This window comes from Salmo trutta, chromosome 28 (genome assembly GCF_901001165.1).
Source record: "Salmo trutta chromosome 28, fSalTru1.1, whole genome shotgun sequence".
Taxonomy (NCBI): Eukaryota; Metazoa; Chordata; class Actinopteri; order Salmoniformes; family Salmonidae; genus Salmo; species Salmo trutta.
The window spans coordinates 9,863,421-9,877,314 of NC_042984.1; the positions used below are offsets into that span (position 1 = coordinate 9,863,421).

General features: G+C 46.8%; 1 protein-coding gene across 5 annotated transcripts in view; it reads left to right on the forward strand.

The window, feature by feature from the left end:
- Positions 1-10,910, forward strand: part of LOC115165429 (copine-9) — a 69,695-nt gene extending 58,785 nt beyond the window's left edge. For 3 of the 5 annotated variants that reach the window (XM_029718524.1, XM_029718525.1, XM_029718529.1), the window contains 5 exons: positions 6,107-6,234; positions 8,691-8,850; positions 8,975-9,032; positions 9,917-9,990; positions 10,280-10,910. In XM_029718524.1, the coding sequence (XP_029574384.1) occupies positions 6,107-6,234; positions 8,691-8,850; positions 8,975-9,032; positions 9,917-9,990; positions 10,280-10,462 (603 nt within the window). In that variant the 3' untranslated portion in view covers positions 10,463-10,910. The remainder of the gene's footprint in view (positions 1-6,106; positions 6,235-8,690; positions 8,851-8,974; positions 9,033-9,916; positions 9,991-10,279) is intronic. The other 2 variants (XM_029718526.1, XM_029718527.1) reach the window with 1 other exon arrangement.
- Positions 10,911-13,894: the final 2,984 nt, after the last annotated feature.

Here is a 13,894-nt window from a genome sequence, read left to right on the forward strand (position 1 = left end):
ATTAGCACCTTCAATACACCTATAGTAGTAGGTAGGTGTTTGTGTTTTAGTGTCTGTAGGTGTTTGTGTGTGTGTGTGTGTGTGTGGTTGACTGTTAGTGTGTTAATGTGTGTAGGTGTGAGTGTGTGTTAGATTATAGCACACATACAGACACTATGTTTCATGTGTGGGAGAGGCAGGAAAAGGAGGCAGGGAAGGAAAGTGGGAGGAAATGCCAGAGAGAACACTGTCTCAGGGCCATATTCAATCAAATTGGCTACTCGGTTTCAGGATAAGAGTGGCGTTTTAAAGGGATGGGGTTGATTGTGCTGCCAATCATGCCCTTGTTTGGCCTAAGAGCATCAGCTGGGATCAATCACAGGCTGGGGAGGTGCTGGAATGTGTCTGGCAGAGCGCAGAGAGGTTTTTGGCCATTGCAGCACACAGTGAAGTATATGGAGAGAAAAAAGAATGGGGGGAAAAAACTAATAGAGAGACTGGCAGACAAATAAAAGTTACTTTGTACATTTACATTGTTTGGCTTCAAATACTTTCTCTCCACTTAAACGTTTGCCTAAAATAAATGATTTCTCAGATCATTCAGATTCAGAAGAAAAGGACATTGTGACAATGAACAAAAATCTAAACGCCACATGTAAAGTGTTGGTCCCATGTTTCATGAGCCGAAATAAAAGATCCCAGAAATGTTCCATATGTACAAAAAGCTTATTTCTCTCAAAATCGGTGCACAAATTTGTTTACATCTCTATTAGTGAGCGTTTCTCCTTTGCCAACATAATCCATCCACCTGACAGGTGTGGAGTATCAAGAACCTGATTAAACAGCATGATCATTACACAGGTGCAACTTGTGCTGGGGACAATAAACGGCCACTCTAAACTGCGTCACACAACACAATGCCACAGATGTCTCATGTTTTGAGGGAGCGTGCAATTGGCATGCTGACTGGAGAAATGTCCACCAGAGCTGTTGCCATAGAATTGAATGTTAATTCCTCTATCATAAATTGCCTCCTATTTTATTTAGAATTTTTATTTGATGTTTACCTCTTTTTCTCCCCAATTTCGTGGTATCCAATTGGTAGTTACAGTCTTGTCTCATTGCTGCAACTACTGTACGGACTCGGGAGAGGCGAAGGTCGAGAGCCATGCGTCCTCCGAAACACAACACAACCCAACCAAGTTGTACTGCTTTTTGACACAATGCCCCCTTAATCCGGAAGCCAGCCGTACTAATGTGTCAGAGGAAACATCGTACACCTGGCGACCGTGTCAGCGTGCACTGTGCCCGGCCAGCCACAGGAGTCACTAGTGCGCGATGGGACAAGGACATCCCTGCCGGCCAAACCCTCTCCTAACCCGGACGGCGCTGGGCCAATTGTGCGCCGCCCCATGGGTGTCCCGGTCACGGTCGGCTGCGACAGAACCTGGACTTAAACCCAGAATCTCTAGAAGCACAGCTAGCACAGCGATGCAGTGCCTAAGACCACTGTGCGACTTGGGAGGCCCCCTCCAATGTCATTTTAAAGAATTTAGCAGTGCGTCCAACCGGTGAGCGGTTTGCTGATGTTAACATTGTGAACAGAGGGCCCCGTGGTGGCGGTGGGGTTATGGTATGGGGCAGGCATAAGCTACAGACAACAAACACAATTGCATCTTATCGACGGCAATTTGAATGCACAAAAATACCATTACGAGATCCTGAGGCCCATTATGAGGGAATCTGTTACCATGTGGTGTTTATTTTATTTTTTTATTTTATTTCACCTTTATTTAACCAGGTAGGCAAGTTGAGAACAAGTTCTCATTTACAATTGCGACCTGGCCAAGATAAAGCAAAGCAGTTCGACAACATACAAAAAATATGTTGTCGTGGAGTAAAACAACATACAATCAATGATACAGTAGACAAAAATAAGACTATATACAATGTGAGCAAATGATGTGAGATAAGGGAGGTAAAGGCAAAAAAAGGCCATGGTGGCAAAGTAAATAAAGTATAGCAAGTAAAACACTGGAATGGTAGAATTATAATTTGAAGAAAGTTCAAAGTTAAAATAGAAATAATATGGTGCAAAGGAGCAAAATAATAAATAAAATAAATAAATACAGTAGGGGAAGAGGTAGTAGTTTGGGCTAAATTATAGATGGGCTATGTACAGGTGCAGTGATCTGTGAGCTGCTCTGACAGCTGGTGCTTAAAGCTAGTGAGGGAGATAAGTGTTTCCAGTTTCAGAGATTTTTGTAGTTCGTTCCAGTCATTGGCAGCAGAGAACTGGAAGGAGAGACGACCAAAGGAGGAGTTGGCTTTAGGGGTGACCAGAGAGATATACCTGCTGGAGCGCGTGCTACAGGTGGGTGCTGCTATGGTGACCAGTGAGCGGAGATAAGGGGGGACTTTACCCAGCAGTGTCTTGTAGATGACCTGGAGCCAATGTGTTTGGCGACGATTATGAAGCGAAGGCCAGCCAACGAGAGCGTACAGGTCGCAGTGGTGGGTAGTATATGGGGCTTTGGTGACAAAACGGATGGCACTGTGATAGACTGCATCCAGCTTGTTGAGTAGGGTATTGGAGGCTATTTTGTAAATGACATCGCCGAAGTCGAGGATTGGTAGGATGGTCAGTTTTACGAGGGTATGTTTGGCAGCATGAGTGAAGGATGCTTTGTTGCGAAATAGGAAGCCAATTCTAGATTTCACTTTGGATTGGAGATGATTGATGTGAGTCTGGAAGGAGAGTTTACAGTCTAACCAGACACCTAGGTATTTGTAGTTGTCCACAAATTCTAAGTCAGAACCGTCCAGAGAAGTGATGCTGGACAGGCGGGCAGGTGTAGGCAGCGATCGGTTGAAGAGCATGCATTTAGTTTTACTTGTATTTAGGAGCAGTTGGAGACCACGGAAGGAGAGTTGTATGGCATTGAAGCTCGTCTGGAGGGTTGTTAACACAGTGTCTAAAGAAGGGCCAGAAGTATACAGAATGGTGTCGTCTGCGTAGAGGTGGATCAGAGATTCACCAGCAGCAAGAGCGACATCATTGATGTATACAGAGAAAAGAGTTGGCCCAATAATTGAACCCTGTGGTACCCCCATAGAGACTGCCAGAGGTCCGGACAGCAGGCCCTCCGATTTGACACACTGAACTCTATCAGAGAAGTAGTTGGTGAACCAGGCGACGCAATCGTTTGAGAAACCAAGGCTACTGAGTCTGCCGATGAGGATGTGGTGATTAACAGAGTCAAAAGCTTTGGCCAGGTCAATGAATACGGCAGCACAGTATTGTTTCTTATCAATGGCGGTTACGATGTTGTTTAGGACCTTGAGCGTGGCTGAGGTGCACCCATGACCAGCTCTGAAACCAGATTGCATAGCAGAGAGGGTGCGGTGGGATTCGAAATGGTCGGTAATCTGTTTGTTGATTTGGCTTTCAAAGACCTTAGAAAGGCAGGGTAGGATGGATATAGGTCTGTAGCAATTTGGATCAAGAGTGTCACCTCCTTTGAAGAGGGGGATGACAGCAGCTGCTTTCCAATCTATGGGAATCTCAGACGACACGAAAGAGAGGTTGAACAGGCTAGTAATAGGGGTTGCAATAATTTCGGCAGATAATTTTCGAAAGAAAGGGTCCAGATTGTCAAGCCCAGCTGATTTGTAGGGGTCCAGATTTTCCAGCTCTTTCAGAACATCAGCTGAATGGATTTGGGAGAAGGAGAAATGGGGGAGGCTTGGGCGAATAGCTGTGGGGGGTGAAGTGCTGTTGAATGCAGTAGGGGTAGTTAGGTGGAAAGCATGGCCTGCCGTAGAAAAATGCTTATTGAAATTCTCAATTATAGTGGGCTTATCGGTGGTGACAGAGTTTCCTATCCTCAGTTTCCTATCCTCAGTGCAGTGGGCAGTTGGGAGGAGGTGTTCTTATTCTCCATGGACTTTACAGTGTCCCAGAACTTTTTAGAGTTTGAGTTGCAGGAAGCAAATTTCTGTTTGAAAAAGCTAGCCTTGGCGTTTCTAACTGTCTGTGTGTATTGGTTTCTAACTTCTCTGAAAAGTTGCATATCACGGGGGCAGTTCGATGCTAATGCAGAACGCCACAGGATATTTTTGTGTTGGTTAAGGGCAGTCAGGTCTGGGGAGAACCAAGGGCTATATCTGTTCCTGGTTCTAAATTTCTTGAAAGGGGCATGCTTATTTAAGATGGTGAGGAAGGCATTTTTTTAAATAACCAGGCATCCTCTACTGACGGGATGAGGTCAATATCTTTCCAGGATACCAGGGCCAGGTCGATTAGAAAGGCTTGCTCGTTGAAATGTTTCAGGGAGCGTTTCACAGTGATGAGTGGAGGTCGTTTGCAGGCAATGAGGCAGTGATCGCTGAGATCTTGGTTGAAAACAGCAGAGGTGTATTTAGAGGGCACGTTGGTTAGGATGATATCTATGAGGGTGCCAGTGTTTGCGGCTTTGGGGTTGTACCTGGTGGGTTCATTCATAATTTGTGTGAGATTGAGGGCATCAAGCTTGGATTGTAGGATGGCTGGGGTGTTAAGCATGTCCCAGTTTAGGTCACCTAGTAGCACGAGCTCTGAAGATAGATGGGGGGCAATCAGTTCACATATGGTGTCCAGAGCACAGCTAGGGGCCGAGGGGGGTCTATAGCAAGCGGCGACGGTGAGAGACTTGTTTTTGGAGAGGTGGATTTTTAAAAGTAGAAGTTCAAATTGTTTGGGTACAGACCTGGATTATATTTTTGTTCAGTGTACATTGTCACGAATTATGTCGTGGTGTTGCAGAGAGGAGGACCAAAATGCAGCAGAGTTGTGGATACTCATTCTTTTAATAGGAAAAAACGAAAAGCATCCACAGGAAAAACAAAACAATAAATGATACTCACAACTCACACCAGTGTAGCAGGCTCAATAACGCAGTGCTCACAAACACTCTCCCACAAAAGACAAACAAACCCTAATATATGGGACTCTCAATCAAAGGCAAATAGACAACACCTGTCTTCAATTGAGAGTCCCAACCCCAATTAACCAAACATAGACATACAACCAGCTAGATCAACATAGAAATACATAAACAAGGAACAGTGCTCAAAAAACCCCGGAATACATAAACCAAATCCCCTACAACAAACACACCACCCCGAACCACATACAACAAATACCCTCTGCCACGTCCTGACCAAACTACAATAACAATTAACCCTTATACTGGCCAGGACGTGACAGTCACAATGTCTTTTTCTTCTGAAACTGAATTATCTGAGAAATAATTTATTTTAGGTAAACGTTTAAGATTAGGCCCTAATGAATTTATTTCAATTGACTGATTTCCTGATATGAACATTAACCCAGTAAAATTTTTGAAATTGTTGTATGTTGCGTTTATATTTTTGTTCAGTGTATATACTGTAAGTGAACGTCTCAAGGTCACCCCTGAGGGTGTCTGTCTGTATGATCAGATATCTTCCACCACCAGCAGTAAGCGTGCCCAGACATTGTCTCAATGCAGCTGTGAGAGCGCTCAGCTCGCTGAGAGAGGACCTGAGTGAGGACAGGGTGTGGCGCAGGGGCCGAGCCTCATCGCCTCGGTGACAGCTGGCCACGCGCTCAGCAGCCGGCTCATCTCCCAGCCCTGCGGGGGACTCCCAGCATCCTCTCACTTCCTCCTGAGGAGCCTCTCCAATCACAGGCTCTGTTCCGCTGGCTGCTGTTGTCAAGCCAACAGCTTTCTGTTTCTCTCTGACCTGCAGAATTACTTCCCAAACAACAACAACAACAAGCACAGGAGCTCCGTGAACAGGGCTGGGCGCTCTCCAGTGGCTAGTGGAATATTAACGTCCCATATTAATTATAAATATAACCTTATTTATTATTTACACTTTTCGTGGCAGGCACTTGACTTTTTATTGTTATTACCACAATGCACATTTAGATCTTTCTTTTCCTGAGCCTTGTCCTTGAAAGGATTGGATGTGTAAAAAGTGGGTTGATGGTTGCGGTTTGGATCACCAGTGAAATCATTTACCAAAGCTTTATTGATAACTGAATGTCTTGAAGTACGTAAAGGCTGACATGGTGACATGCATCTCTTCCCGTCCCTTGCAGAGTGGTGACAATGAAAACCCTAACTGTGTGGGGATAGAGGGAGTTTTGGAGGCGTACTTCCAGAGCATCAGGACGGTCCAACTCTACGGACCCACCAACTTCTCTCCAGTCATCAACCAGGTGGCACGGTAAGGAGATTACAATGGGCTAGACTTCTGGTGATATCTGACCCACTATATATGTTCATTATGATCTCAGGAGACAATACAGAATACATTAGATATAAATGCAAGGTGCAACACTGCTGCCTAATGGTTCACATAGCAGCACATTCATACATACTAGAGTAGAAACACACACCCCCTGGAGTTTCTAGGCTACACTATGTACTTGAAGTTGTGTTCTCTGCCAGACTTTTTCTCCCCTAGGCAACAATGCTCTCCCTCTGACTAGCAGACTGCTGCTCTCCCTAGCAGACTGAAGTTTTCCCCTCTCTCGCAAGTCTGCTGCTCTCCCTCTAGCAGACTGCTGCTCTCCCTCTAGCAGACTGAAGTTTTCCCCTCTCTCGCAAGACTGCTGCTCTCCATCTGACTAGCAGACTGCTGCTCTCCCTAGCAGACTGAAGTTTTCCCCTCTCTCGCAAGACTGCTGCTCTCCCTCTAGCAGACTGCTGCTCTCCCTCTAGCAGACTGCTGCTCTCCCTCTAGCAAACTGCTGCTCTCCCTCTGACTAGCAGACTGCTGCTCTCCCTCTAGCAGACTGCTGCTCTCCCTCTAGCAGACTGCTGCTCTCCCTCTGACTAGCAGACTGCTGCTCTCCCTCTAGCAGACTGCTGCTCTCCCTCTAGCAGACTGCTGCTCTCCCTCTGACTAGCAGACTGCTGCTCTCTCCCTCTGACTAGCAGACTGCTGCTCTCCCTCCCTGACCAGCAGACTGCTGCTCTCTCTCTCTGACTAGCAGACTGCTGCTCTCCCTCTCTGACTAGCAGACTGCTGCTCTCCCTCTCTGACTAGCAGACTGCTGCTCTCTCTCTTACTAGCAGACTGCTGCTCTCCCTCTCTGACTAGCAGACTGCTGCTCTCCCTAGCAGACTGAGGTTTTCCCCTCTCTCGCAAGACTGCTGCTCTCCCTCTAGCAGACTGCTGCTCTCCCTCTGACTAGCAGACTGCTGCTCTCTCCCTCTGACTAGCAGACTGCTGCTCTCCCTCTCTGACTAGCAGACTGCTGCTCTCCCTCTCTGACTAGCAGACTGCTGCTCTCCCTCTCTGACTAGCAGACTGCTGCTCTCCCTCTCTGACTAGCAGACTGCTGCTCTCCCTCTCTGACTAGCAGACTGCTGCTCTCCCTCTCTGACTATCAGACTGCTGCTCTCCCTCTAGCAGACTGCTGCTCTCTCCCTCTAGCAGACTGCTGCTCTCTCCCTCTAGCAGACTGCTGCTCTCCCTCTGACTAGCAGACTGCTGCTCTCCCTCTCTGACTAGCAGACTGCTGCTCTCCCTCTCTGACTAGCAGACTGCTGCTCTCCCTCTAGCAGACTGCTGCTCTCCCTCTGACTAGCAGACTGCTGCTCTCTCCCTCTCTGACTAGCAGACTGCTGCTCTCCCTCTCTGACTAGCAGACTGCTGCTCTCCCTCTCTGACTAGCAGACTGCTGCTCTCCCTCTCTAGCAGACTGCTGCTCTCCCTTTCTAGCAGACTGCTGCTCTCCCTCTCTAGCAGAGCGCTGCTCTTCCTCTCTAGCAGACCGCTGCTCTCTCCCTCTCTGACTAGCAGACTGCTGCTCTCCCTCTAGCAGACTGCTGCTCTCCCTCTGACTAGCAGACTGCTGCTCTCTCTCTCTGACTAGCAGACTGCTGCTCTCGCTCTAGCAGACTGCTGCTCTCCCTCTCTGACTAGCACTCTGCTGCTGGGGTAGCCAGTCATTGTAAATAAGAATTTGTTCTTAACTGACTTGCCTAGTTAAATAAAGGTTCAATAAAAAAGTAATAAAAGTATGTGTAAGTGCAAGAAAGACAAGGGGTTTGTTTTTTATTCTTCTGTGTGCTGTAATAACCAGCCCTGTGTCACAGCCCCTGTGTCTCATCCCTAGACCCTTACAGCACACTGCTACCTGGCTCTTAGATATGTCAGAGCACTGTAAAGCCCTCATTCAGCCCAGGTCTCAGACAAGGATCCATGCTACACTCAGTCAAGTGGAACACCTTAATTACCTTTTTATTAGGGGTGTATTTTGAGAGCCTAAACCAGGTGAAGGACAGCCCAGGGAGAACATTGTCGATAGCCTACAGACAAACAACTGTGACACACGTCTTGGAGCTTGTCTAACATAATAACAGATTGGACCTGAAATGTATCTAGTCTCTCTGTTGTTCATTTTATTTCTTGCAGTGCCTGTGGCTCTCTTGATGAAATTGTTTTGGAAAAAAACTACCACGTGACATTTTTCTCTTGTATTTTTTAATATATTTATTATTTGGGAGTGGTCGATCCTTTCGTTCTGAGATGAGAGGTGACTGCTGGGTAATGACAGAGGTCAAAGGGTCAAGGCTCACAAAGCGGTCCTTCGTTTAGTCTCTAGTGAGAGGCTGCAAACATTTGCCATGACATAAATTGACGTTAACACACATACTCTCAATCCCATTTAGGCACACAGTCCTCCCTGAGTTTGAACTCTCCAGTGTGTGCGTGCGTGTTCCCCTCAGGTCTGCGCAGGATGTGACGGATGGCTCTCAGTATTTTGTGTTGTTGATGATCACAGACGGAGTTATCTCTGACATGGTGCAGACCAAGGAGGCTGTAGTCAATGTGAGTACAGTTCCTCTTTCATCTTATCTGCGAACAGTGCATTGTTCTGAGTTGCGGCTGTCAGCAAACCAAGCATAGCCTACTACTGTCTGTCTGTAACTTCTAGTTCTTTCTCTCCCTACAGGCAGCTGCTCTCCCCATGTCCATCATCATCATCGGGGTCGGACCTGCAGAGTTTGACGGTGAGCATGGCGCCCCTAGAGGTAGAACAGAGGAGCAAACTCTCCTGTCAGCTGTTATTGGACTACTTATAAGGAGCTTTTCTCCTTTGAGGGTTCCTTTGGAAAATCAGTGTTGCAGAGTCAAGTATCCTGGCCCTCTTCAGATCAATGTCTCCTTAACGAAGGGAGGAAGGGAGGGGAGTCTGTTCCAGCCCAGCGAGGCATAACCCTAGGCATCATCTGCGCTTGATTTGGCTAAATGTTCCCCTTGGTTAGACAATCGAACGCATTGAAGTCAGCCAGGCATTGCTCAGGTCACACGGTCAGACTGCTTGTTAGCAGCACAGGGGAGCAACTCTTCACCAGTTGCTTTGTGGGAAAATGTGTGTCTATGTGTGCTTCAAGGCTTGTCTGGTTTATTTGTCCGATCCTGTGTGTATCTGGGAGTTGTGTGCGGTTATGAATACTTCTTTATGTCAGGGTTGATCTATCTCAGTATCAGACTCAATGAGATGTTCTGTAACACTTTTAGAATTACCCTTCTATTCATTTGACATTTTAGTTTTATCCAGACACTCTTATCCAGAGCAACTTAGTGTATACATGTTTATATTTGTTCATACTGGTCCCCCATGGGAATTGAACCCACAACCCTGGCTTTATGCTCCACCAACTGAGCCACGCGGTATCAATGGGTCGACGGTCATTTAACAGTGGTTAGTCTGATTTTAAATAACTGCTAGCAGCACTTAACAGTCCCATTCTAGTATCTGCAGAAGTTTTGACTTGAGCTGTTCCCGGGAGTGCTAGTCTGAAAACTTGTCATGTATTGTGTCAAACTGACTTGTGTTCCCTCTTTGTTTTTCTATTATTTGCCTGGACCCTTATCCCCCCTCTCTGTCTAGCCATGGAGGAGCTAGATGGTGATGAGGTCAGAGTGTCCTTCAGGGGGCACTTTGCTGAAAGAGACATTGTGCAGGTAGGTTGTGGCCAGACAACTGAGAAATGTTAAACATTTAGTGTATGTGCACTAACGTTATAACTGAGAAATGTTAAACATTTAGTCTATGTGCACTAACGTTATAACTGAGAAATGTTAAACATTTAGTCTATGTGCACTAACGTTATATTTGACGAAAGGAAAACCACATGCTGTAGTAGTTCTGATACAGTCATGTATTTATTCACAAGAACCAACAAGTTTAGGGAAGACTTCCAGTGGCTCTACTACAGTGTGTCATCGTCCAACCCCCCCAACCCCCCTACAGTTTGTTCCTTTCCGGGACTACATGGACCGGTCGGGGAACCAGGTCCTGAGCATGGCCCGGCTGGCTAAGGACGTGCTGGCTGAGATCCCTGAGCAGCTGCTGGGGTTCATGAAGACCAGAGGCATCGAGCCCCGGCCCGCCCTCACCTCCTCAGACCTGCCCAACCTCCACAGGCACATCTGACACCCCCACTGTAATGGGACAGCACCTTTCAACCCCCCCCCCCACCTGACATCTCTCATCTCTTTAAACCCTATGCCATTGCCATTTCATTGCAAGCCGATGTCGCCACCCCCTACAACTGCGCATGCTTAACACAGTTTATATCTATACATAGAATGAATGTATTCATACATTGTGCCATAGAACACGTAAGGGTGGGTAGATTGAGCGCCCAATGCAATAGCCACAAGCACCGTCACTTCTGAAGAGAAGGGAGAACTGTAACTGACTATGCCATGATGTATCAACACATGCTGTACACTTATAACGTTCACATGCACATGCAGAGGGAGGAGTTAGTCTGTGAAAGTTATTGATGTAGAAAATATACTGAACAAAAATATAAACGCAACATGCAACAATTTCAAAGATTTTACTGAGTTACAGTTGAAATTAGGAAATCAGTCAATTGAAAAAAATTCATTAGGCCCTAATCTATGGATTTCTATGGTAACACAGAATACAGTTGGTCACAGATACCTTTAAAAAATGGGCCTCACAATGAGCCTCAGGATCTCGTCAAGGTATTTCTGTGCATTCCAATTGCCATTGATAAAATGTAATTGTGTTTGTTGTCTGTAGCTTATGCCTGCCCGTACCATAACACCACCGCCATCATAAGGCACTCTGTTCATCAGCAAACCGCTCGCCCACACGACGCCATACACGTGGTCTGAGGTTGTGATGCCAGGTGGACGTACTGCCAAATTCTCTAAAACAACGTTGGAGGTGGCTTATGGTAGAGAAATGAACATTTAATTCTGAATAGTTGTCTAATCAAGATATATTAGTGTTTAAGTTTTCATTAGTGTTACATTTTTTTCTTCCGCTTTGACATTACAGAGTATTTTGTGTAGATTCTTGACAAAAAAATACAATTAAATCAATTTTAACCCCACTTTGTAACACAACAAAATGTGGAAAAATAATTTCTGAGGGCACTGTATATGCAAAGCAGCTTAGCCATCAACTGGAGAGAACAGGTAAACAAACTTCAATCAATGATCATCGCTGATTGATTGATTGATTGATTGATTGATTGACTGATTTGGTTAACAAACTTGACATATTGCTTTCAGCCCACACCTCCACACAAAATATTCAAAATCCACTCCCTCTCTCCGAGTGTCATGTTATAATGCAACAATGGTTGTTTTCTGTTGCCTTTCATTTGATTTTCTGAAACTAAATGACTCAAAGAGTGATTTATAAAAATCAAGCCCCAAAACACATGAGTGCAGTTGACTGTCTTTGGGGAGGTGAATGAAGAGGTTATCCTGGGCAAACTTTATTATGTGTTTGTTTTGTTGATGATTGACCTGAAGCGGGTCTTGTGTCATGAACTAGGGGTCGGTTTTAACAGGACGCAGTGTTTTGGAACGTTCAGATAGAAATATGTTACGTAGAACAAGCATGCCTTTCCGACATGTAAAACAAGCAATCGTGTCGGCTCTATTCAAGGCATTTCTATCTGCAACGTTTGGCAACTGAACATGTGGCCCTGGAGAGTGTTGACACGGCTGGCATGGGGCCCAGGTCACATGTTCGTTAGCGCCAGTCATTCTCACCCCCCTGTCTATCATACCATCCTGCCCAGCATGGGATGATGCTGGGTGCAGATTACACCCTGCTGGAACAGAAATGCCAGTCTCAGTGCCCTCCTGCAGTGAGGGAGAGGGAGATCGAGGAGGTACGGGGAGGTTGAGGAGAGATAGGGAGGGAGGGGAGGTTAAGGGCTGTGACAGTAGGTTTGGTTGATGTTTTTATTTTGTGTGTGTTTGTCAGAAATGAAAGGAGAAAGAGAGAGGAGAGATTTCTTGTGTTGTCATAATACATTGGAGAAATCAGGCTAGCAACCCTGTTGCCACATGAAGCTCCAGGCTTAGTTCTGATCATAGTTTCTTTGGTTCTGATTCTGACATCAAAGCATTACAATCAATTAATTATACACTGTCAATAAATCTCCTTTTTGTGACATCAGTAAAAAGCATCTCAGAAAAAACTCGCAGGATACTAGAATCCCCGTCTCAAAATGTTCACCAACCTGAAATGTATACAGCAAAGCATTTTTTACACCAGTAGGAGTTGACCACAGCACTTGACGTTGCCAATGCTGAGTTAACACTGTACATCCTACTTTCAATGTTATGTGCACAGTATCAGATGGAATGGAGACTGAGTTAATCACTAAGATACAGCAATAATTCAAGAATGTTTTCAACTGACTGTTCTGTAGAGTGGCTCAGCTCTACCACCTTGCGGTCAATGCTAATTGAGGCACTTCTGAGCTCAGTACAGTATGAGGATGTTACAGACTGACATGATTTCCTGGTAGATGTGTTGAGCTGATAACGCTCCAGTATGGTGAGGTTAGGTTGGGTTGACCCTGGCTCCTGTACGGTGAGGTTAGGTTGGGTTGACCCTGGCTCCTGTACGGTGAGGTTAGGTTGACCCTGGCTCCTGTACGGTGAGGTTGGGTTGACCCTGGCTCCTGTACGGTGAGGTTAGGTTGGGTTGACCCTGGCTCCTGTACGGTGAGGCGAGGTTGGGTTGACCCTGGCTCCTGTATGGTGAGGTTGGGTTGACCCTGGCTCCTGTACGGTGAGGTTGGGTTGACCCTGGCTCCTGTACGATGAGGTGAGGTTAGGTTGACCCTGGCTCCTGTATGGTGAGGTTGGGTTGACCCTGGCTCCTGTACGGTGAGGTGAGGTTGACCCTGGCTCCTGTATGGTGAAGTGAGGTTGGGTTGACCCTGGCTCCTGTATGGTGAGGTTGGGTTGACCCTGGCCCCTGTACGGTGAGGTTGGGTTGACCCTGGCCCCTGTACGGTGAGGTTGGGTTGACCCTGGCCCCTGTACGGTGAGGTGAGGTTGGGTTGACCCTGGCCCCTGTATGGTGAGGTGAGGTTAGGTTGACCCTGGCTCCTGTATGGTGAGGTGAGGTTGGGTTGACCCTGGCTCCTGTACGGTGAGGTGAGGTTGACCCTGGCTCCTGTACGGTGAGGTGAGGTGAGGTTGACCCTGGCTCCTGTACGGTGAGGTTGGGTTGGGTTGACCCTGGCTCCTGTATGGTGAGGTGAGGTTAGGTTGACCCTGGCTCCTGTATGGTGAGGTGAGGTTGACCCTGGCTCCTGTATGGTGAGGTGAGGTTGGGTTGACCCTGGCTCCTGTACGGTGAGGTGAGGTTGACCCTGGCTCCTGTATGGTGAGGTGAGGTTGACCCTGGCTCCTGTATGGTGAGGTGAGGTTGACCCTGGCTCCTGTACGGTGAGGTGAGGTTGACCCTGGCTCCTGTATGGTGAGGTGAGGTTGACCCTGGCTCCTGTACGGTGAGGTGAGGTTGGGTTGACCCTGGCTCCTGTACGGTGAGGTGAGATTGACCCTGGCTCCTGTA